The sequence below is a fragment of the Zootoca vivipara genome, chromosome 11 (assembly GCF_963506605.1).
Source record: "Zootoca vivipara chromosome 11, rZooViv1.1, whole genome shotgun sequence".
Taxonomy (NCBI): Eukaryota; Metazoa; Chordata; class Lepidosauria; order Squamata; family Lacertidae; genus Zootoca; species Zootoca vivipara.
Window position 1 is genome coordinate 51185006 of NC_083286.1, and position 25072 is coordinate 51210077.

A 25072-nucleotide genomic window follows, 5' to 3' on the forward strand; every position below is an offset into this window, starting at 1 on the left:
CTGATGATATAGGGATGATGTTTCAAAGGGGGTGAAATACCTTGTCGGTTACACCAGATTTCCACACCACGTATTATTTCAGTGTTTCTCTGGGGGCGGGGAAATCCGTTTGCCCAACGAACGTCTGCAACTTAAGTGACAATGTAATGTTAAAGAGTACATGGTTAATGTCCGGTTTTGGCTGACTTGCTTCCACTCCTTTCCCACCGGTAATTTTTAAGTCCCCTTAGATTTTTGTACGTACTCCGTTTCACAGAGATCGGATCTTTTTCAAGGAAAGTTCAGCAGCCCCAGAATAGATTCTACACAGGCAGCCGTCATTTGTTGCCAATGCCACCTTGTGGATTACAAAGGATATTGATTTGTTAAACAAAGTTACATGTAAATGTGGCTCTTTCCTTGCAACCCACACTCTGGCAAGGGCGTGTAGGAGTTCTCAACTGGGTCCTTTTGTTTTCTGCATGACACTTCATTTCTCCACTCACAGTTCATCTATGATTCTGATGATAATGCCCCCCTTCCCCCCCCAAGAAACACACATTTCACTTTTTGACCTAGAAGCATCTGTTAGATTTTTTAAAAAATAAAAAATAAAAAATACTACTTTGGCATTCTGGAAGTGTTAATGTCTTTCATATCTGTTTAATGCTATTTAGGGATATTTACGATCACCTCTTGGTTACTTGGGGTAAAGTGTGTTGCGCCCCCCCCCCAACAGACAGGAAAGCATTCATATGAGGAAACAGATTGCTTTAAACATGTGCTTCCTGCTACAGTAAAGAGAACAAATTAGATTTAGCACTGCCTAATGAATGCACAAATGTGTACGTTTAAGCTTTTAAAAGCCTTACATTCATTTCAGGTCTTAACAGAAACTGAGTGTTGCCTCTCAGGTTACGGCACAGTAAACCTCGAAGGAAGGGCACTACCTGTCCTTTAGTCAGAGCAGTTTATTCAAAAAAATTATTTCTCTGATGAAGAGAATTCAGTCCATAGGATTTCATAGGAAATAGCGACATAAAAGAAAAGTTTATTTTTAAGGAGATTTGTGTGTTAATGTGGCTGGTCCGTTATTGGTATTAAAAGGAATGAAAAGATGCATGCCTTTTAAAACTTGAGTTTGTCAGTCCTTGCCCCCCCCCCCAATTATCCTTTCTCTTTCAGCACTTTGCATTACTCCCCTGATTTAACAAACTCACTTTCTCATCCCCCCCCCCAATTTCAGAGTTCTGAGCTCATCACATTTAGAGCTCTGTTCAGAAGAGGGTCCAACCGACATCCTTCTTGTATGATTATTATTACGTACTATTCTTATAAAAAGGAAAGGGTATATCAAAATAGCCTTGTTTATATTATCACAGCAGGGTAGAAGGATTTTCCCCAGCATACCACCCCTTGTTGGAACTGGCATGTACAAATTGGGCCTTCTGGCACCAGCATGGTTTTTTATTTTATTTTAAGGAGGAACGAAATCACACAGGAAATGCAATTGTTGCCACTAGCTTGCCGTCCCATTTTTTGTGGCTATAATGGACCTAATTTTTTTCCCCTCTCTCTCTTCTGGTTTGCAGAAAAGAATACAAGTCAGGTTCAGCACCTTATGAGGCAGCTGGGAGGAGCTGATTGTACTTTATGTCTAAAGTGATTAGAACCTCTGCTTCTTTTTTATTTGGGTGGGCGCACCCCCACCCACCCCACCCGTTTTACACAGATACATATGCTGTAAAATGAAAAAGCAACCAAAAATCTTAACAAGCAGAAAGGGTAATTTGTTTGCTTTTTACTAATATGTTTGAGACCTTTAAAATGTAACATGAGCTATACAAAGGTTAACATTGTTGCACAGACCATTTAATTACCCTCCTGCACTCACCTTTGGAGAGAGTATTGCCTTTTTCCGCAATGTACACTGAAAGAGAAGGCTTGCTGCAATAAGAACCTGCATATGAATTGTTTCAGATGCTTTCTTTTCATTGCTTTATTGTCTTTCTTTCAGTATGCATCTGGGATGGATATTAAAAGGCAACGCTCACACACACACACACACACACACACACACACATCCCAGCATTCCCAGCCTTGTTTTCTAAATCTGCTTCTTGCAAAGTACATTTAAATGAGCAAATCTGGTGTGGCCACTCACCATCAAAATATTAGCAAGCTTGGAATGAAAATATTGTTTTCATTCAAATGGCTAGAAAGAATTTAATTCAGCAGTAAGTTGTCTGTGCAAAGAATAAACTAGTAACATCCCCTCCCACCACCAAAAAAACAAAGTCAGAAGAACAATGTATATTCCAAAATCTTTGCAAGTTATGTGAACTGGGTTTCGAATACAGTTTGTTTGATAATTAGTGTGCGTCTCATAAGACTTTGATAGAATCATGTTTAACCTTTCTTTTACCACATTCTCACTTCAAATTAGCACTCCATTTATCCTTTCCCAATAATAAAGCAAATATTTTTAACCTTCTCCATGCAACAGGTTTCTAAAAGGCTAAAAGTATGTTGCAGGTTTTTTAAAAAACTTCATTTTTCTTACATTTTAAATGTTCTGTTTGTGCAAAATTTTTGAGAATCACCATAAGGGCTTCTTTGCATTTTTAATTTAGTAACTAACATATGAATAAATTTGCATATTAATTAGTTGCAGATTAAATCATGCATACATAATTGCCTCCTTACTGTGTTTAATGTTTGTCAAAATCTCCAGCCTGGTTTGATGGATGTCGTATGAAAGATTACAATTTGATGTACCCTTGGAAGTATTTACACCAATAATGCAGGATTCTTAATAGCAGAAATCTCTAGTTATATACAGTTACTAACAAAACATGTAAGATAGGTGCATGTCCCTTTTGACTAGGTTTTTTCCTTGCACCAAATCATTTACTATTCATAATCATTAATGCATCTCCTAATTATACAGCATATGTCTGTTAACTATTTCACTGCCATTTTCACTGCTGCAGTATTTGGGGTTTTGATTTTTTTTTAAAAAAAAATGTATAATTTGAATCATTTCACTCCATTCTTCAACTGTTTATCACAATTGTTTGCACTTCACATAGCTTTGTCTGGCACAGAATATTTTGCAGAAGAGCTTAAAAAATGTTGTGATGTGTTACTTGGGTTCAGGCAATAATCAGACCTCAGTTAATAGGTGCCCACTGAAAGAAATAATCAAGGGCAAGCCAAGTGCAAAAATCTTAGCTATTGAAAACATCTCCAAAGTGATGCTAAATATCTCTGATTTAAACCCCATAAAAGCCAGGATGGTGTTAAAAACAGGGAGCCAAATCACAGCTGCTTGCAACCACTTTACATGGGCAATTAATTTGCTTCTAGAAAAGTCCACTATAAGTGAGTAGAAGGCCGGATGGTGGGAGCTGTCATTGCTTTCATTCCAGCTCTTCTTCCATGTACATACTGTTTACATCCCACATAAAGTTTTAGAAAGAAGAATTCAATCCTAATATTTGTTTTCTTTTAGAGTGTGCATGAGAAAAAAAGTGGAATTGCAGAATTCACATCTTTATTATTTTTTCAAGATACTTTTCAGTCTCCTTTCAGGGCAAAAAAAAAAAACATATATCTTGACATGGCTCATAAAAGATGGGTTTAGGATTGTGATGTACCACTCCCATTCATGTCTTTATCTGAGCCCAATCCGAACATTTCTTCACCAGTTACAGTCTCTTCATCTCAACAGCAGGGGCTAATTGTAAGAGAGTGGACATTTTGGACTCCAGCCTAGGAAATCAAGTTATAAAAGTTCTGCAAACTTATTTGGTGGCTTTGAGGAAGCCACAACATCTCAATCTCTGTTTCCCACCTGTAAAACTGGAAATAGTACTGTCAGCACAATGTATTTGCAAGAATGAAATAATAATAATGTTGTGAAGCCCATTGCATATTGCAGTTGTTGTAGCCACACTCAGATACATTTCTGATATAATAATGATGTGGTTTAAAGCTACCATGACAAATTGATGGCCATGCAAAATATTTCATTGTACAAGCCACTTTCTTCTGCACCAAGATTCGTGGCGCATCGTTTCATGTTGAAATTGACTTTATAGGGGAAAGTGGACAGGGTTATGGAAGCTCTGAAGACAGAGGTACATGACAAACTAATGACTTCATAACTGGGTGATTCCTGCATGCTTTCTGATAGTGTGATGTATGCAGGTGGGTTCTGGCACCTGTGATGCAATAGCTGCTTTGTGTGGTGTGGTATCAAATTACCCTTGTTCCCTTAGCACAAGTATTTATGCTTGTGCAACAGAACTTCCCCTTCTCCTTTCCTGCTCTGGGGTAGAGGAACCCCCTATAACAGATTTAGGGAGAGATGGAAGGAAGGAGGAAAGTTCAGTTGTACAAGAATAAATCCCCGCATTAATGGAACAAGTGGCAAAGTGCTACTTTGGATACAACCCTGTGTGTCTCAACAGGTTGATATTACAGTGACATGTTGATGAGTACCAACTCACCTCTTGTATGAAATCTAAAGCATGCTCTGGTTTCTTGATGGACTGCCTTCCAGCATTAAGCTTGGCTTTCCCCCTTTTTATGGAGCATTCCATCTAGGGCAGTCTTCACCAACCTGTTTCCCTCCATAATAGCTGTTATGGACTACAGCTGTTGATTGTTGCATACAAAACACCTGTTGGATGCAGAGTTGGTGAAGGCAGGTCTAAGGTGCTGGTTTTGCTCTTATTAAACTTCTGCCTAAGTAAGGCTATGCATGTCTATTAAAAGTCCACTTCAGTGGGACTTGCTTCTTGTTGTTTACATACAGAGGAGGAGCTGAGGAGGTCTCTAACAAGTACCTGAGGTCAGTGATGGAATGGACCTGAGTTTGCTCTTGGGTTGTAAGGTGGTGGCTGTGGCCAGGATTGATTTTGTATAGTTCCAGCTGTACCCTTTTCAAGAGGAGAGAAATGTAGCCGCTGTCAAATGCCTTAGTCACCCCCAGATTGTTCCAACAAGCTCTACATGCAACTTCCTTTGGGAAGTGCTGTTGAGAACTGAAGCTACCGCAGATTGCTGCAACTAGAATAGATTATATTAACAAAAAATTAACCAGGATTCTCCAGATCTAATCCTGATTCCACCTGTAAACTTATATATAACCTGAGGAGGAGACCTAACCTTTATATAGCAAATTTCAGTTTTTTAGGGTACAGAATGGGTTGCCAGACTCAATAGAGGACAGGATTTCTGTGCCTTTAATTGCCCTGCTCTCTTTTGAGTTTGGAAACCTTAAAGAGAAACCAGCAGACCCTTTGCTTGAAATTAAACAAAGGGTCTGCTGGTTTCTCTTTAAGGTTTCCAGACTCAAAAGAGAGCAGGGCAATTAAAGGCACAGAAGTCCTGTCCTCTATAAGAACAGCTAAAAACAGGAAAAAAAATAAAAAACAATTGATAGATTTTTAATGTTGTGTGTGTGGTTATTTAAAATAACTAGCACTTCAAATTGTGCCCATAAACAGACTGGTAGCCAGTTTTGACCCTTAAACAAAGTTGGCCCGCCCATGAGGCACACTGAGGCAGCTCCCTGGGGGAACAGGTCTGACCTCCAAGGAGTGCGCCGCTTGCTGCCTCCTGTACTTGTCAGTGCATGGGGGACTGTGGAGGTAGAGGCAGTGGTGGTTGGGCTGTGGAGGAGGAAGTGGTTGAGATGGGCAGGTGGCATTTTCTCTATTGCCTCAAGCAGCCAAACATCTTGGGCTGGCCCTGAGTAGAACTATCCTCATGTTGCAAAGGGGAGGCAGGGAGTTGTGGCTTGCCAAAGGTCAGCTGTTGATATAGCTGGCTAAGTGGAGATTCCTTCACAAGCAAGGAATGGAGCATAGGAAGCTGTCTTAAACTCAGAAACCTCGACCCATCCAGCTCAGTGTTGTCTACACTGACTGGCAGCAGCTCTCAGCATTTCTTCCCGAGATCCCTTCTACTTTGAAATTCCAGGGACTGAATCTGAGACTTCCTGTAAGTAAGCAAATCAGATGCTCTATGAGTGAGCCATGATAATAAATTACGTACAACACAAGCAACACTGCACTACTCGTTTACCACTTCCCTGCAGGAGCTTAACTACTTAACTTCTTGCACTTTGTAAAGCCCTCCTCAGGTGTTCTCCCTCATAATGTTTTATGGGAAGCAGAGGGGCACCACCTTCACAACCCTCCACACCTGGTGGTTGAATGTCTGTAGCCAGGAACCTTTTCTACTTATTTAGACTCCCTGTGTGACCCTAGAAAGCTGATATACTCTGATTCAAAATTATTCAGGGAGCCTACAGGAATGAAGCAGGCTAGTTCAACACCAAACTATGGCAAACTGTGGGAATGGTGATGAAGGGACAGAAGCAGAGAACACATTCCTGATCCTTATCTCCCATCATAGTAATTGTGTAAGGTGGGCATCCCCAACCTGCGGCCCTCCAGGTGTTTTGGGACTATGACCCCCATGATCCCTAGCTAACAGGACCAGTGGTCAGGGATGATGGGAATTGTAGTCCAAAACATCTGGAGGGCCGAAGGTTGGGGATGCCTGGTGTAAGAAGAAGAATGCCTGAATAGGGTTTGCATCATCATTCAGGACAACCACGATAATAAGTTTAAACAGAGTCTTAAGACACCATGAATGCAATAAGAGTTTGGCTCTGTGGACTTAGCCTTCTAATCTCAGCTGAGTCGTGAAGCCATTTGGTAACCTTCACAGCCATCAGCTTCAGTATCGCTATCTATAAAATGGGCGTAAGGATGACCTGACCACAGGATTGTTGTGAGGGTGAACAAAGTACAGTATGCTAAGTAAGTAGAAAAAAGAAGAACAGCTCTTTTTAAAACATACACAGTAAAAGTGTTATAAAATTGGAAGACAGAACAGTTTCAATTGTCTACAAACTAAAGGAACCCAAACCAAACACATTTCAGCATATCCACCCTCCTTTTTAAATTAGATTTCACATTGCAAAAATAATAATAATAAAATGGCGCAGCTGTGTTGTAGTATCCTTATACAGATTCCTCTAATCAGAGAGGAATGTAACTACTTAATACTCACCACTACTTATCCTCCTGCACAGTACAACTTTGAGTTAAGCCACAAAAGAGTGTTTAAATGCTGTTAAGGGACAGATCTACAAAAACAAATTTAAGGCCAGGCCAACAAAATCCAATACTGGTGAAAGCTGGTTTCACCCCTCTTGAATTCCTTGTGCTAAATTCCACTGCCATGTAACAGCCAAGTTCTAACTTGTTAAGTTACATTGGCCGTAATACTAGTCTACCATAAACAACATAACTGGCAAACCATTTCAGTAGCTCGACCAGTAATGTTCTTCCCTTCTGATTGAGAGCATTCATTCATTTTGTATACAATATTAACAGTTGTTGTTGTTTTTTTTGTCGCTGCTTCCACTGTCTTTTTCTTGTTTATGTCTCAAACTACAATGCTCTTTGGATCCTTTGTTATTATGTATGTAATAAAGAGACAGGTATGTCCTTGGTTATGAGTGCAGTTTAGCAGTAGATACTAGTACTATAATATTATTTGTCCCTTGGTTGTTGTTTTTTATTCCACTCCATCCCAAAAACTTGTGGTCGGTGATTACATAAAAGTCTCAATTAATGCATCACAATTAATTCCAGTAACATCTGAAAAACCCACATATTTGAATGCAAAATTATCAAACCGGCTGAAACCCATCTCCTCCTTCTCTCTAGTCTCTCCTGATTCATTGTCTCTCACCTGTCACACAAGTCTGTAGTACTTGGCATCCCATTGATGGTACCACATGTCCTGACACACACTGCTTAAATTTATCTCGCATGCTACAGTGATGTCATAACATAATTCAGTTCTGCTTACAGAAGGGTTTTATCAGCACTGAAGGTACCACGGTGTTTATTGCTGCAATTTTCTTGCTTGCAATGAAATGCATCATTGACGTGGCCAAAAGTTGCAAACCAAGAAAGTGAGACATAGGCACTGTGCAGTCGATGGTGGGGAACCCTTTTCAGTCAGGGGCCTGCATTGTCTCATGGGCTCCCTTCCAGGGGCTGCATACCAGTAGATGGTGCAGTGCTCCAATCCAGCCAAAAGTTGACAGTTTATTCGCATGCATGTGTGCACACCCCCACCTCCATATTCTTTCTCGTCAATCAAGAGGAGCTATCACAGTTCAAGGAAACATTCCAGAAAAGCAAAAGCAATTAAGGAGGTGATGCGGTCTCAGAAGAGTTTCAAGGCCAAATAACAAGGTGCTGAGGACCTGAGGAATACCACTCTTGGTGTACCTCATACTCTCTCAAGCTTGTGTCAAGTGGGTCCCTGCCTTGCCATATCTGATAAGTTAAATGTTCATTGCCATCCTCTCTTAGGCAGACTGTCTTCTGGTTAAGCAGAGACTGGTTTGAGCTAAACAAGAGTTTATTATTACTTATTTATTTATTGAATCTATATACCTCCCTATACCTGGAGGTCTCAGGGTGGTTCACAGAACCTGCAACCAAAATGCAGTGCTATGGGACTTTAACTACCTACCAATCTCCCACCCCAACTGAAGCATAAACAATGCCTGTTAAGGATTTGTTGTTTAGTCGTTTAGTCGTGTCCGACTCTTCGTGACCCCATGGACCAGAGCACACCAGGCACTCCTGTCTTCCACTGCCTCCTGCAGTTTGGTCAGACTCATGTTGGTAGCTTCAAGAACACTGTCCAACCATCTCATCCTCTGTCGTCCCCTTCTCCTTGTGCCCTCAATCTTTCCCAACATCAGGGTCTTTTCCAGGGAGTCTTCAATTCTCATGAGATGGCCAAAGTATTGGAGCCTCAGCTTCAGGATCTGTCCTTCCAGTGAGCACTCAGGGCTGATTTCCTTAAGAATGGATAGGTTTGATCTTCTTGCAGTCCATGCGATCAGCCTTCTTTATGGTCCAGCTCTCACTTCCATACATCACTACTGGGAAAACCATAGCTTTAACTATACGGACCTTTGTCGGCAAGGTGATGTCTCTGCTTTTTTAAGATGCTGTCTAGGTTTGTTATTGCTTTTTTCCCAAGGATGCTGTCACCATCTGCGGTGATCAAGGAGCCCAAGAAAGTAAAATCTCTCACTGCCTCCATTTCTCCCCCTTCTATTTGCCAGGAGGTGATGGGACCAGTGGCCATGATCTCGGGTTTTTTGATGTTGAGCTTCAGACCATATTTTGCACTCTCCTCTTTCACCCTCATTAAAAGGTTCTTTAATTTCTCCTCACTTTCTGCCATCAAGGTTGAGGATAGCTAGCACCTGATACTCATTCCACTAGTTAGTTGGCATTTTAGTCTCTTTAAGGGTGTTGTTAAAATTCAAGCTCCGGTCCCTTCTACATGTTTTTTCTATGATTGAATATGGTCTCCTCTACTTGGACTACTTGAATGCTGAGATCCATCCCAACTCTGATTGGGTGGCATATTTTAAGCAGTCTGGTGAGCAGATGGACCATCCTCCATTATAGAGTGGAAGGCCTTTTTCATCCTCTTCTCCAGTCATCAGATAATCGGGGCATGGCTTTATGTTCCATGTCAGCACCAACTTTCAGGTTCCCTATGCTGTTGGGAATACAATCTTCCATGTTTCAGCTTTCTCTTGGCTTTTATGAGCAGCATAGTGAAAAGAAGAGAGTGGCAAATGAATATTTCAGAAATACAGTTCGTTTAAAATAGATTGACTGCAAATTATATTTTAATGTTGTTTGGATATGCATTTACTTTTCATGAAAGGTGACAGGATGATGTCAAAGAAGAATGAAGCACAGAAAAGGGGACAGCTTTTGCCTTAATAGCTTCACAAGCACCAATATCTTGGTTGAGTTCTCGGCCCATTCAGTTCTTAGCATTTCTGCCATGGATGCCAACAGGATAACAAGACCAATCTTTCATGATTCTTTTTCTCAAGCCCATGAAAACTGAACAATCAGTTCATTTCACTAAAGCTGGCCTGCATGCAACCACCAGGCATTTATTGTAGTCTGCTGGATTCTTGACACATGCACCCTACACCATTTATGCAGACCCAGCGCCACAGATCATTTGCTTTGTATGCAGAAAGTCCAAAGTTCAATCCTTGGTAGGTCTAGGCAAGGTTTGGAGAGACCACTCTCTGAAACCCTGGAGATCTGTTACCAGTAAGTATAGGCAGTATTGAGCCCAATGAGATGTGGCGTTGTAGAAATTCTCAAACTTCCAACTGCATCCCTTTCCATCTACCTTATGGGTTGATCTTAAATGACAAATGAAGCTTCTTATTTACTTTTGTCCATAAATGCTATACTGTGCTGAACAAGAGGCATAGCACAGCCATAACTAACTTATAAAATGAAATTTGGGTTGGTGAATTAGAAATTCTGAGTTAATTAGTTCCTGACAAAGTGTTTGCGGTAACATGGTATCTCCCGCTTTCTGTGTCATGTTGGATAAAAGCTCATATTAAAACAAATTTGCCCACATTTGTTGCATATAAATATATTGAAAGGGCGAGAGTGGTTATAGATTGCACCTAATGATTATTGTTTTGTAGTTTCTGAACTGGAAAGTGGGGGGGGGGAGAGGATTTAGTGATATGCAAAGTACTGAAAATAGGTTATTAGATTTATATTGTTAAAGCTAGATTTCAAAACAGAGTACGGTTAAACATATTGTAAAGTGATAGACTACTCATAGCCATTCACAGGCTAAAGTATTAGCCCCAGAGTTTTCCTCCAGTTTTCATGGGGATGCAGCAAAAAATGTCTTCCTGCAATATTGGATTCATCTTTCTTTTCCTTCTTCTTTTTGAGTGGGTGGATAGACAGATTTTAAGAATTCTTGTTGCTCACCTTTAAGTATGAGGTGGTTGGTGCTTTTTATACCTTCTTCAAAGGGGAGAAAAACCTTAGGCCACCTCTTATGCAAAATGGAGAAATGAAAATTCACCCACCTCCCTGAATGTCCTGGAACGTTTCCTCCACTTTGGGGGGGGGGTGCTTAGCCCTGTGTAAATGTGATGGGTTGTGAAACAGATATTTGTACTACAATAGCAGCAACTATAAACCGAGAGGAGCTGCATAGCACCATCCTGGGTATGCTTTTGTTACAACTACTAACCAGCACAAGGATGCACTATTGATGGATACAGATCCACTCTAGTGACCTTAAGACTGAGTTCAAGTGCCCAAGTGCTCTTTTGCACTTGTCTTTTGGCTTACACCAAAGTCTAACACCTTTGCCAAGGCATTGGTTTTATGCTTTTCCATGATGGGGAGGGGGGGGGAACTGCTTCTGAGTGTTACGGGACCTCTTCTCAATCAGCTCCTCCACCATGGAATTGTTGAGCTATTCCAGGCATCGCCAAACTGCGGCCCTCCAGATGTTTTGGCCTACAACTCCCATGATCCCTAGCTAACAGGACCAGTGGTCGGGGAAGATGGGAATTGTAGTCCAAAACATCTGGAGGGCTGAAGTTTGGGGATGCCTGAGCTATTCCATCAACGTAACTTACAGAACAATTGTTGTACACCATATGCTTGTCTTGCTGTCCAGACCCCAGGACCCTGTCAGGACCAGTGTGAACCAGGTGTGAATTGGGATGCACGTTCAAATTCAGGCACCACCCCCTGCTTTCAATAAGGTGTGCATTTGGGTGTGCATATCCATTTTTAGCATGTCTCCCTGGTCAGCTGGCACGGGTGTTTGTACATCCAGACCCTAACAGCTTTTTCCTGGTGCAAAGTACATTTGGAGAGTTACAGTTGGAGAGAAGCTGCATTTAGGGTAACAGTCCACAGCAACAGAACTTGCAGTACCCCTGTCAGAAATCATACCTTCTGAATTCATGCAGCATCCCTATTATACGTCTGTGTCAAGGGATATAGAGGTACTGATTGATTATAATACATCCTAATCTAGAAAATATATTGATTCTGTTTTCTTGTTTGTGTCTGCACAATGCTTTTCCTCATCTGCATGGCTATCTATAACTTTTAATAAATGCAAACAAATGCTTGTAAATAGCATTTGACAGCAGCGACTCCTGTTGGGGCAGTTTGGTGTTTTTTTTTTTAATAACTGGGGACTTGGCTTTTTAGCAATTTGTATTAATACCAGCTTTTTGGATCAACAAAATGTAGCTTAACAACTGCCTTTGCCTGGCTCAGTGAAAATCCCTAAAGTAGTTACATTGTGTCCAGATGCAAATTCAACAGCACTGCATTAGGAGATTAAAACACCAACACACATTTTTTTTATTTTTTTTTAAAAAAGCTGTTTCTTGTCAGATAACTGTTTATATTTTTAGCTGTTCACTCTTTTTTAATCAATAGCATTCTGTTACCCCCAAAGCCGCATTTCCAATGGGCCAGTAAGAGTATGTCTTCTCCCAGTTACTTCTCTATACAGTATAAGGTTTCACACACTGTAACATTGTGTTGTGCAGGAAGGGAACCAACATTTCAATCCATTCTCTTTTACTATTGAAAATAGTGTTCGGACTGCTAGAAATACCAAACTGCTTGACCCAAGTTGGATAAGCAACTGAATCACCTGCCCAAGGAACTTGCTGTTCTAAGAGATATGTCATTTTCAGAGTAGACCCCTTTATCTTAATGGGCCTGCTTGGAGTTTTACTTAGTGGGATACCACCTATTATTTGAGGGTATAATAAGTTTCTATAACCTTCCCCAGTTGGGTATCTTTCAGATGTTCTGGGACTCCAAATTCTAAGAGCCCCAGCATGGGCAATGATCAAGGATGATGGGAGTTGTAGTCCAAAACATCTGGACTACAGCAAGGGCTGTAGCCTTTGTGAATGTGAAAAATGTGAAAAAACAACAACATAATGGAACTATATGAACCTGTTGGAGTTTTGAAAGCAGCTTGGACTTCAGTGACCGCCAGAGTTTCTTGCTCAACTCAGAAGGTTAATCTTTCTTTTGTCACTGCTTCTACTGCCCATCTGTCCCTAGTTTCTCCGAACTTCCTGGCTTCCCAACCTGGTGCTGTTATCCTTCTCATGCTGTTTCCTGAAGGACACACTTAAAAGTGCAAGAAGTGTGTTAAGGAGCTGGGTGTTGTGTTTAAGATATGATTGCAATTCAAAGAGAGAGTTAGGAGCATGTTAGTGTCTTCTAAAAGGTGTTACAGTTTTGGCTCCTTGACCATTTGGTTCTTTGCATGAGGGATGACACTGGATGATATTAATGTGGATAGCTGCTATTGACTAGAAGCAGGATTGATTCAGATTACCTTGAGCATAACTGTGATTGCAGAACCTCAGAAAGCACATGGGGAAATGTCCAGTGTCCATGAATGAAATGCTCTTTGCCTGTGTGAAATTAATATGACATGCTGCTACAATCCTAACCCCACGTACCTGTGAGTCAGTCCCGCTGAATTCAACAGGAGTTACTTCTGAGTAGGCATGGATATGATTGCTCTGTTAGTAATATAGCTAAGCTAGAATCCTTCTCATTGATGTGCTAGCTTTACAAGCGTAAGGAGAGAGTTTATTTTGTCTTAAGTGCTGATTATATTTCTATCCCATCTTTTGTCCAAGGAGCTCAAGGCAGAATATAGGGCATTTCCCCACTGTCCCTTTACCCTCAAAACAACACTTTGGAGTAGGTTAGACTGAGAGAAAATGACTGGCCTAAGATCACCCAGTGAGCTCCATGGCTGAGTGGGATCTTGAATCTGGGTCTCCCAAATACCTCTACCTGGGGAAAGTAGAAAAGAAAAGAGAAGTTGATATCTCATTTGGTACAACCCTACCGCTTAGCAGAGGTGGCTCTGTTTGTCTGAACACATACTTTCTATTGTGATCCAGGAAAGAAACTTAAAAGAAGGCAAGTGGACCCAGTGAGACTGATGCTTGAAGGCACTGAATTGAGAAATTGAGTTGAGAGAGGGAATTTCCCCAGCTGTTTTCATGTTCGTTCAGAGAACTTACAAGGCGCGTGTTTGATTATTTCAGTACCCCAAGCAGAAATTGTGTCATCCTGATAACACTCTTGTGTCTTTGTCAACATGTACAGTAGTCATATGACCCTGACTGGTCCAGCAAGAAAACTGTGGGTTGTGTAGTAAGGCAAGAGAAACAATCTGAACATCATCATAGGGCACAAAGGGGATTTTTATTGGACTGGTGTACCCTGTACATGTGGTGGTAAGAACTGCATTAGCCTGATGTGCAGGTCCCCATGTGATGTTCACATGCTTGGATAAGGGGATGCATGCAAAGACCCAACTTTCAGGCAGGATCCGGGCACCTTGATCTTATGGCAAGCAAATCACACAGGTTGGACCTCTCTATACATGTTGGGATTTGTGTGTGCAAAATTTTAAGACTAGTGTGTGGCCGCCAGGCAGGAGGAAGCAGAGCTGGCACAATCCACCACCATACATTCAGGTTGATCATCTCTGTACAGTTAATATTGAGTTGTGTGAGTGCATTCTCATAGTCAATAGTAAGAAACTGCTTTATATACCCAGTGAGATCACTGATCCACTTAACCCAATACTGCCTTCCATGAGCAAGGCCTTGTCTCTTGGGTTTCCTCCAGCTCTTTTATCTGAAGATGCAAGGAATCCAACGTGAACCTTAAACCTTCAAACCTTGGCCTCTGCTTCTAAGCTCTGGCTTCCCCTTGATTGCAGTAATCAATTATACTACGCACTTCTGACATGAAAGAGTTCTGTTTTTATAAGAAGTAAAAAGAAGAAGTTGAGAAACTCCATGTATTCTGATTTTAACTACATGGACTACCCATTTATTTATTTTAAGGTGTCCTGGTGCAGGAGTAAAGCCTTTCTTCGATCTTGTAGAAAGCAACACTGACCCAAACACAGTCACTTTTGTATCCAAAAGGTCATTATTCCAAGACCATTATTCAATGTGATCAGTCTGCATTAATTTGTGTTTTCCTATAGGTATCATCAGTATATGAAATTTCATAATTATCTTGCGCCAGTAATTAAAGCTTAGAGTGTTAGTCCGATTTTAGAGGGTTGTTTCAATGGCTGTGAACTGATTAGAGTGAATTTAGTGGCTTAGGAATCCATCAAATCTACTTTCAGGGGTAAACTTTTATTAGAATTAAGCATTAATTGCATATTATACTAATCCACAACTTTGTGGGATTTCCCTACCACCACATGATTTGAAGGTATACCTTAAGACTCTTAAATTGTGAAAGCATAAAAGATAGAGTTGTACATCAGGGGTGGTCGGAAAATACTGTGTTGGGTCAAGTTTTTGTATAGCATTTTTTAAATATATCTATCTATCTATCTATATATATATACACACACACACATACACATACTGTGGATACTTTGATATATAATTTATTTAGCGACTGTCTTTCAATATTAGTCCTCCCAAAGCAGGTGAGAATACCTCTAAATTGAGTATCAAGATGACTTGGGTTGTAATCTTGTACCTACTTCCTCGGGGCAAATCCTGCTGAACTTACTTCTGAGTAGACATGCACAGGATTGCACTGTTAGCAAACTAAATGTATTCCTAGGTGAAAGAATCAGTTTTCAGTGTGTGTGTGTGTGCCCTGAGATCTCCCCTTCTGCTTGTAGGCATTACGTTTTTCCTGCGCATAGACCTGTCTTACTTGGATTTCCTGGCCTTACGTATTTATACACAGAGGGTGGTTTAAAGGTTACAAATGTGATCCTGTCAGATTGACAACTAACTGTTCTAATGAGGAAAAAATCCTCAAAGCATGAAATTTGAATGAAATGTGTGATTATAATTCAAGAACTGTTTACCCGAATCTCTGGGGACCTCCCAAATAAACGCAGAGCAGGGAAGTTAGATAAACCCTCTGTTCCCTCTCCCCTCTCTAAAATATACATATGGACCTACACTCTGCGTAGATTCGTAAGGAAGAATACAAAATAAAACATTACCATTAGCAAAGGGCGGCTGCTTAGAACTGACATTGCCACCTCTTGCTGTTTATTAATACTGTATGTGTTTTGTTACCACATTGAGTAGTAAGGAAATAGGTGCTTTGAATTATTAAAGTTGATTCTGGAGAATAGCTGTATGCTCAGATGGCATTTGCTTCAGCATATGCAAATTATTTAGTTTCATTTGGGATCAATTCCCAGAGGCCTTCCTTTCCTGTGATGCTCTGAATTTGGCAAGTTTAAGCCAGTCCCAATCTTCTCTCTCTCTCTCTCTCTCTCTCTCTCTCTCTCTCTCTCTCTCTCTCTTTCTCTCTTTCTCTCTTTCTCTCTTTCTCTCTTTCTCTCTTTCTCTCTTTCTCTCTCTCCCTGCAAACTCTCTTAACCTCTCTCCCCATTTTTGGCTTCGCTTGTACAGTGCAAAAGAAAATTAAGAAGCAGAATCCACCCACTAGTGTATTGTGCAATGAACATGCTTTATTTTTCCAACACCATGGACATTATATATATATATGAATATGAATACAGGAAAACAGGAGTTTTCGTTGGTGTTTATACATTGGGGGGGGGAATTTTCCTCAACCTTAACAAAAGAAATTGATGAGGGTTTGTTGTTGTTGTTGTTGTTGTTGTTGTTGTTGTTGTTGTTGTTGTTATATTTAGAAAACAGTTTTCACCTGTCCAATACATTAAAACATTAGCAGCAAGCTTCATTTCATTCCAAATATTTTCCGGGCCAATCTCCTGTAATGATAGCAGCAAGCAATTTTCAAGTTCAGCATTCAGAAGCAGTTTAGTTGCATTTGGGGAGCTCCCCCCCAATACCCAAACACACACACACACACCATCCGCCTCTACCATACCGAACACCCCCCCCCCAAAAAAAAACTGAAAAGAGCAAGTGCTCTGTCGGGGGGGTGTGTGTGTGTGTCTATAGTAGCCTGTCAACTGATTTCCCTTTAAGCATTAAATGCCAGCTCCGAAGCTGAATTACATTCTATGCCTCTAACCTATTTCCTGCTTTCAAAAGAAAGCCCAGTGACTTTGTGGTGGGAGAGAGAGAGAAGAGAAAAAAAATAAAAAGAGGTTGGGGCTTGAAGCAATCTTCCTCTGTTTCATTCTCAACCCTCGTTTTGTAGGTTGTTGACCAGGCAGTCAGAAAACACTGCTCCTCTCTCCTTTTGAGCGAGGTCAGAGACGGGGGGGGGGGGGGATTTGCTGGGTGGGTGTTTTTTCCCCCTCAATCCCCCCCCCTTCTTTTTCTCTCTGAGTCGAGTTCTCAGGCAGCTGCGTACAATGCTGGGAGCTAGCCAGCAGCAGAGACAGATGGTAGAGTTATTAGATGTGCATCATACGATTCCCTTCCTGCCACTCGCTTTTTAATCAAATTAAAACAAAAAAGAAAGAGAGGGAGAGAGAGAGAGCGAGGGGGGAGTCAATTAACTGCATTTGTATTCTCTTCAATAATGGACCCTATTCCACTTTTACCCTAAGGCAGTTGAGTGGAAATTTTAGGGAAGAAAAGAGTGTGGCTGAAACTTGGGTTTTGTTTTGCTTTTCGGTGGGGAGATTTTTTTTTTTAATCTTTATTTTTTTTTCCCTTTCCAAAATCTCTTTTAAGAATCACCGTTATTCCAGGGTGTGGATTTTTTTTGGGGGGTGGGGGGAGAAATCCAAGTGAAAAAGTTGAAGCTATCTTGCATGCACTAGGAATCGCGGCTAAATCGGGACTGGGAAGGCTTCCAGATTTGCTGTGGAAAGTTAACTGTCTGACAGAAGAGTCCTAGCCACCTCCTCTCCCCCCCCCCACCCCCCGCTTGCACCACCCCACCCCTAACGTCAGGAATGGTTTCTCCCTGCTTTGCATATTCACCATGCTTGGCCTGGCCATATGGGAAAATGCGACTGAAGGAATTGTTGTGAAAAAAGGGACAGCGAGTTTGAAATAAAAGTTGTTAAGAGTGGTACTGGAGAGGGGGGATAAAAAAAAAAGAGAGAAAGAATACGAGACCATGTATTGCGCATACACAATCCCTGGCATGGGAGGAAACTCTTTGATGTACTACTATAATGGCAAAGCGGTAAGCTAGCTCTGTAATTAAAGGTGTAATTTTGACAAGTTTTATTGTCGTAGGAATGAGAGTCAATTTGCTGCATTTATTGCTTTGGAAGTTGTTCTGGGCTACTTCAGCCTTCCTTATTCCGTAAGCTGTTTTAATTCTTGCTAATGTTATATATACTATTGAGCGTAGGGGGTGGGGGGCTTTATAATCGGAAAGAGAAAGCTGATCTTTTCGTTTGCTTTTTATGTTGTTTTACTTGAAAATAGATTGCAATGCTTTTTACAGCCTGAAACTTTTTAAAGTCATAAAGTTGGTCATTTTTTGAGCCAGTAGTTCTTTTACTTATGTGGATCGTCTGTACAGAACAAGGGCATTATCAATGAAAGCAGGGAGAAATCAGTTTTCTGTGCAGATAAAGTTGTTAGTGATTTCTCTCTGTCTGAGACCAGGCGTTGCAGCTTCCCGAGTCGGAGTCTGCAGCTGACAGAGAACGCTAGATGCTGAGCATTTGACGAATTCAATGAGAAGCAGTAATAAAATAGTGCAAAATAACAAAAAAGACCAATTATTGCAAGCATCACTTTACATTGTTTAGAATGTTTCCCTGCATCTCTCTCTCTCTCTCTCTCTCTCTCTCTCTCTCTCTCTCTCTCTCTCTCTCTCTCTTTCTTTCTTTCTTTTCTTTCTCTCTCCTTCCAGAAACACTTTATTTAAGGAGGGGGGGGGAATAGTGTCTGGTATTTTACGGATAACCTCAGCAGAAGGTTTATACTTGCCATCTGGAAGTCTGCTGAATTTATTTTATTTTTTATTTCATTCCTGGCTAGGTCCTGGGAAGGAAAAAGAGATTTAAAAATAAAAAATAATAATCTTTTAATGGGCTGCTGAGGTAAGGAGATGTGTTGCTGGGGGGGAAAAAAAACAGGAAAATAAAATGTAGAAGTTCTGGAAAGGCAGCCTGCGTTCTCTCAACTTTTCAGCATTTCATCTGATACCAGAGCAGTTAGGGAGAGCAGTTAGGCCAAAAGGGAACTATTAGAGCTTGAACCAAGGCCTTTTTCAAAGGTATGGGACGGCGCAAACTAATTATGCCATGCATATGAGCGTGTGCTATACAAGCACACAAGTATAATATATAGAGATTACATTATTTTGTACGATAAACCCATCCCAATGAATGAACATCTGTTGGAATAAATCAGTTCCACCCTCAGTTAGAACACTTACTAGCAAGAGATGTTGTCTTCGTCAGGTATTTTGCAATGTTTTCAAATAATATTCTGGATTAGTGTAGTTTGTTAAGAAAGAGGAGAGTTTAAGTAAACACAGAGAAATACATCTATATATATTAGGTGTGTGTGTGTGTGTGTGTGTGTGTGTGTGTGTGTGTGTGTGTATATATATATCGTTTGAAGCCATATATATTGCATTTGATATATTGATCTATTGCATTTGAAGCCAGTACCTGCATTTGCAGCATGTGGGGGAGCTAATAAATGCAAACGTTAAAATTAGAAAAATCACAAAGTGTCCAGCATTTACATATCACAACTGCAGGGTTTTCTGTAGAAGAAAATACTTTTTCCCCCCATGGGGGTAGTTTTGATGGGGTGAGTGACTGAGGTCATCAATGACATGAAGTGCCTGTCCTTTTATCACTGAGGGCCTGAAGTTAACAAAACTTTCATTAAAAGTAAAATAGATTAAACATGCATCATACATGCTAAGGTGGCCACTCACGGTACAATTGCATCCGTGTGGTTTGTAGATGTTTAGAAGGGAAATTCTGGACATGAGATCATACTGCTGGTAACACACACACACCCCTTCCTCTGCTCCCCCCATTTAGTAAATATTTTCAGTTGGAGTTGATTTTTTGAGAGGGGAGGGAGAGTCTGGAAAGGAGGATGTTACTCATAAAAATCGAGAGCACTGTCAGAGGAAATGTATTTATAGGAACCATTAAATGGCATTTATTAAAAACAAATCTGTTGGTATGTGTTCAACAAAAAGAAACCAGGAAATGTCACACTGCACATGATTTTGTGGGGTGGGAGGTGAAACAATAAACACTGGTGGTATCAGCAGAGGACATTTAAAGGGGAAAAAACCAAACCTGGAAATTCTTTGATTCAGCTCTGTAATAAGGCATCAGTCCTCATGGTAAAGTTACAGGGTCTTTGTGGAAGGGCCCAGAATCTTGGCATTTGACGGGAGAGGGGGAGAAATTGTGTTTCTGTCTTTTTGCGGGGCTACCTTTTTATGTGGCCAGCATCGTTCTAGCTCGGATTGTACATAATGCAGGTCTTGATTGGGTGCCAGGCATCTTGCAGAGATTGTGTATGCCTTGCGTGAATTGTTTAGAATGCCTATTGGGGGGGACGAACACTAGATTTCGTTTCGGATGTTGCACCTCTTTCTCAACTTAGTCGGAGGAAAGTACAGGCTACAATAAGTTGCAGGACTTTTTTTGTCTTTAAACAAGATACAGTTTGGAATTCCTCCTCCTCCTCCTCCTCATCTCTCCCCCCCCCCCACATCCCTTGACAAGTCAATTACTTGTTTAAATTCAGTTTGAACTTTCTGAACTGAGAGCAGCTAGTGGAAGCAAGTCTTCCCTGGGAATAAACAATAGGGTGGGGGGTGTAAAATCATTCCAGATCTCCTCTATATGTAAGTTAGCAGTATGGGAAGAAGAATATGGTGAGGAATAAACTCTCTCTCCCTCTCTCTCTCTTCGAAATGTAAATCCTTCTGACCGATGAGCATTCAGAGCTGCTCTTTTCGTTATGGATGCGTTATGGTGTTTGAAGAAACCATACACTTCTTTTTCCCCATTCACCTGTTGTCCGTGTCATCCCTTCTCTCTGCAATAGCAGGATAGGTTCCTTTCCCCCCTGTTAAAAGCCATATATTTCTTTAATTTTTTTAGATGATAAAAAGTAAGCACCGCTTTTAGAGGAAATGCTTGAAACACACATGATTTGGTCTGTTTCAGCATACGTTTCACTATAACTAATAATATCCAGCGCTTAAATTTATCGTGCTTTGTTGTTGTTTTTTAAATTAATTATTATCCATATTTATTTTAATAATGCATGCTTTGGGTTGTGTAACACATTGCGCACAATAACTATGTTGCCAGAGCATCTGCTCCTCTAATGTTTTGCTTCTTGAGACTCTTAAGATATTTGTGATAGCATGTATGGTCTGAAATTGTGTAGTGTCACTTTTTTAATCTGATGTTTAGCACTGCTAATTGCACATGACTGAGATTTTAGCAAGCAGTTGTTTGATCAAATGCCATACTTGGAAGAACACGGAGACAGCAAAGATGACATTATTGCAAATGAAATTGAAAACAAAAGTGGCAAAACTTTCACTTAATAGTATTTTAAGCTACCATCATTGGCTCCCGCCCGCATGCGCATGTGTTAAATCATATAGAGAACCCTATAATTATCATAATTGCTCTTTTTTTGTACGTTATACCAACACGCGTCAAGCCATCTTACCAACTAGTTGTTTTCAAATAGTTATTTGTCAAGTCATCAAATCACAAAAAGTAAATGCTAATGAGTTTTTATGTTTGTATTCTGTCTGCTATTCTTATAATGGACCTTTTCAACTCCATAAAGTTCTTAAGACAGAGATGAATAGTTCATAGTGTTGTTCCTGCTAATAGTCTAGGCCAAATAGTGTGATAACTCCTTATATCAACTCTAGTAAATGAAGAGTAAAAACTCTTATGATGAATATCATGATAGTGTTGTTCCTTTTCCTGTAAAATTGCATTTTTAAAACAAGAAACAACACCTGCCAACAGATACCCTTCGTTTAATCTAGTTTTTTTGTATTTTTTAAAAAAGCAAACTATAATCAATTTTTCATATTTTTTTAACCTGCATGTACTGTATATGGAGAAAATGCAATGTTAGTGTTTGAATTTTGGAAATACTGAAGATCAGAAATAAAGGAGCATATTCAAACTATGTTAAGCAGAAAGACATTCTATTGAAATCTTTAGAAACTATACCCAAATAATGCATGTGAGTTAGAAACATGTATGCTGTGATAGTTATCTCAGTCTCATAAGCAATACTACAGTTGCAACTTTTTGCAAATAGTATAATAAATTGATATTTTAATTTTATGGGATTTTTTAAAATAAAAAACAACAGGCCTGCATTGTCTACATTATATTTACAAAATAAAATAGCTAGTAGAATATATAGATATAAATTGGTTATCATTCTAAATTGTTGGGAATTTCCAAAATCATTGCTCAACTTGGGTCTAAAATAAATAGTTTTCAAAACCGCCCATTTGATGTCATGAAAAGAAAAAGGTTGGGAAAGATGAGTATGTACTAATTTTAATGTGTCTGCATTTGCCTATTCCTGACCCTTTTCGAAACAAAACAGCTTGGCAGGAGTTTATGGAAATAACAATGGTGGAAATCCTTTCTAAAATAAATTAATTGCTTTTAAACGTTTACTTTTACAATGGTATCTAGTGTTGCTTCTTTATGGTGCAAAAATATATGTGGCCATTATTCTGTTTATTTGCTGAACTGGCATTATAGATATGTTTAAAGACGGAACCCTGATTAAATCATCATTTTCGAATGCAGCTTTATGTTGGCTCAGAGCCCTCACATATGTTTGTAGCATATCGTACGCTGACCACCTCCTTGTAATAAGCATGAATTTCAGCATGGTTGCAGAAATAAAGCTCTCCTTCAGTTTCTTTGCAAATAAAATTATACGTGGTGGCTGTTTCACTTAATGGTGAATGGATGAGGTAGCTCTGAGAAATTAATACATCTCGTTTTAAAGAAAAATACTGCATTCTCAACATCTTGGGCTGAGTGCATATTTTGGTTTGGGGAGGGAGAGGGGAGGTTAATTAAAAAAATTCTTATTGCCAGTACAGTCTTTAAATACCTTTCCAAGTGATCTACAGGAAATTGTGCAGAAGAGCTGTTTGTTTCCTGTTCGAGAATATGTCTGGTTCATGTTATACTCAGTTTACTGTAAAATTGCCGTAGTATGTCAAGGACCTAGGATTTAGAGATATTGCACCAAGCTGTGTTTAGAAAGAGCAAAAAGATAGACAAGAGCTGTCCAAATTCATAGGCGTATTGTCATCTTCATTCACTAATAGGATTTTTCCCGTTGTTGTTTTTTTAAAAGCGTTTGGAAAAGGCAACTGCTGTCTGTTTCTTGCAGCCACCACACCGTCTATGGGACTCTTGTCACATATGGAAAATAGTGTGAGATAACCCAATGAAGTTTCTCAGTCCTCGAGCTGAAATTATTTAGTGCCACTGCAGTCAATTTTGGGGTGGGGATAAATTGGCTTCAGCCGTCGTAATTCAGCTTAACTGGATCGTGGACCCGCTTCACTTTTGTCTGCGCAGTCGTCTTGTCGGTCTAGGTTTGCTGTTGACATGCTTCCTATGCTTATACACGTGGCAGATGTCTGTCTCCAAAGACATCTTGGGGTAGACGGTGGAGGGGAAAGTATGTTCCCTAAGAACCCAGAGGATTGACTTTACGTAGTGGTGAACACACAACATTTCCCCAGGTGAATACGCCATATTTTTGTTTCGCCCAATTTGCAGAATTTGCTCAGGAAATTTGCAGAATTTGCTCAGGTTCCCATATTTTTTGCTACTGGAGTAACTTAGAAACTCTGCTGTGCGCGCATGAAGTGAAATCCTTAAAGCATTTGTGCATCCTAAAGTAAATGGCTGCTAACGCGTCAAAAGGGCAACTTTATCACCCTTAACTAGAACCATCTTATATCCCCCTCCTACCTGGACAGTTTCACAGACAAAAGTAGAGTTGCATGTTGTCTGCATGTGTAAAGTTGTGCTGTTGTTTTTGTTGTTGCTGGTGGTTGTCTTGTTGGAATTACCAGTATAGTCGCCATCGTAGGAGCCTTTTGCAAATATGCAGTCATGCCGCTAGTCCCTGTAAAACTCCTACTATTTAAGATTTTATCAGTTTGTAATATCATATCAACTAATTTGTGATGATGATTCTGTGGGCGTTTTATAATGTGTAGTTCTTCATGTGTGCTTTTAATGCTCGTGCACATAGCCATGTGTGGTATATTCCCCCCCTGTTTTGTTTTATTAGTGTGATGTCCCGAAAGATTAACAATAAAAAAATTAAATAGAGGAAATGTACTACACCTGCACCGTTTTTAATAGGAGCCTAAGCAAGAGCACAGCTGCTATAAATATCCCAGCGTACAAAACCTGGTTGTTGCAAGAGAAGGTGTGTTTCGGCATTGAACCAAGCTCAAGCCAAAGAAGGCTAGTCTAAAGCTTGGCAAATGAAAAAGCAGGGTTGCAATGTGTCCCTGCTCAGACACCCCTGAAATATGTAGTCTTTGCCTGCCGTCCTCAGGGGACCCAGAGCTGAGCTTTCATAGAGACCAAATTACACTCGTCCAGTGAGAAGGCAGTGTTGAAGTAATTGGTGGGGCAGCGTGGAGAATGTTAGATTCCAGCTGCTTCTGACCTGCAAAATGCAAAGAGGATGTTAACAATCCAGGCTAACATTTCACTTGGCTTTTTCACCTCTGTAGGCGATTCACTGAGAATTATAGACTAACAAACCTTGAGTACTAGTAATACTGCAGATTATAATGGGAGAGTCTATAATATTAACGTTTTCTTTTATCTCTCCTTTTTTTGGCATTTTAAAAAAGAAACATTTTGCACTTGCTAGGCTAAACTCCCTGCAATTACACTCGGGTAGTTTTTATAGCTGATCCTTATTATTACTAAGTTATTTTATTTGACTGCTATGGTTCAGATTCCCACTCCTTTATGGTCAATTACAGTATCCTTCCTCTTTAATAAAAGATTTATTTCACTTATTTCCCTGCCCTTAAGAACAACTGAATGTCAAATGTCTGCTGATTGTCCCTAAATAGTCTCTGTTTTAAAGGGAACAAGACAGAATTGCTCAATGGCTTTTAAAAAAATAAAAAATGAAAGGAGGGTTTGGGGGGGGGGGGTGGAATTCACATTGATACTGCCTGAA

The 25072-nt window shown here is 40.1% G+C and overlaps 1 protein-coding gene across 18 annotated transcripts in view; it reads left to right on the plus strand.

Annotated features, from left to right (window-relative positions):
- Positions 1-25072, plus strand: part of TCF4 (transcription factor 4) — a 364743-nt gene that overhangs the window by 230199 nt on the left and 109472 nt on the right. For 2 of the 18 annotated variants that reach the window (XM_035100885.2, XM_060280358.1), the window contains exon 1: positions 17186-18029. The exons of 14 other annotated variants lie outside the window; for them this stretch is intronic. In XM_035100885.2, coding sequence (XP_034956776.1) covers positions 17961-18029 — 69 coding nt within the window. In that variant the 5' untranslated portion in view covers positions 17186-17960. Of the gene's footprint in view, positions 1-17182; positions 18030-25072 lie in introns of those variants that run through there. 2 more of the 18 variants (XM_060280359.1, XM_035100886.2) reach the window with 2 other exon arrangements.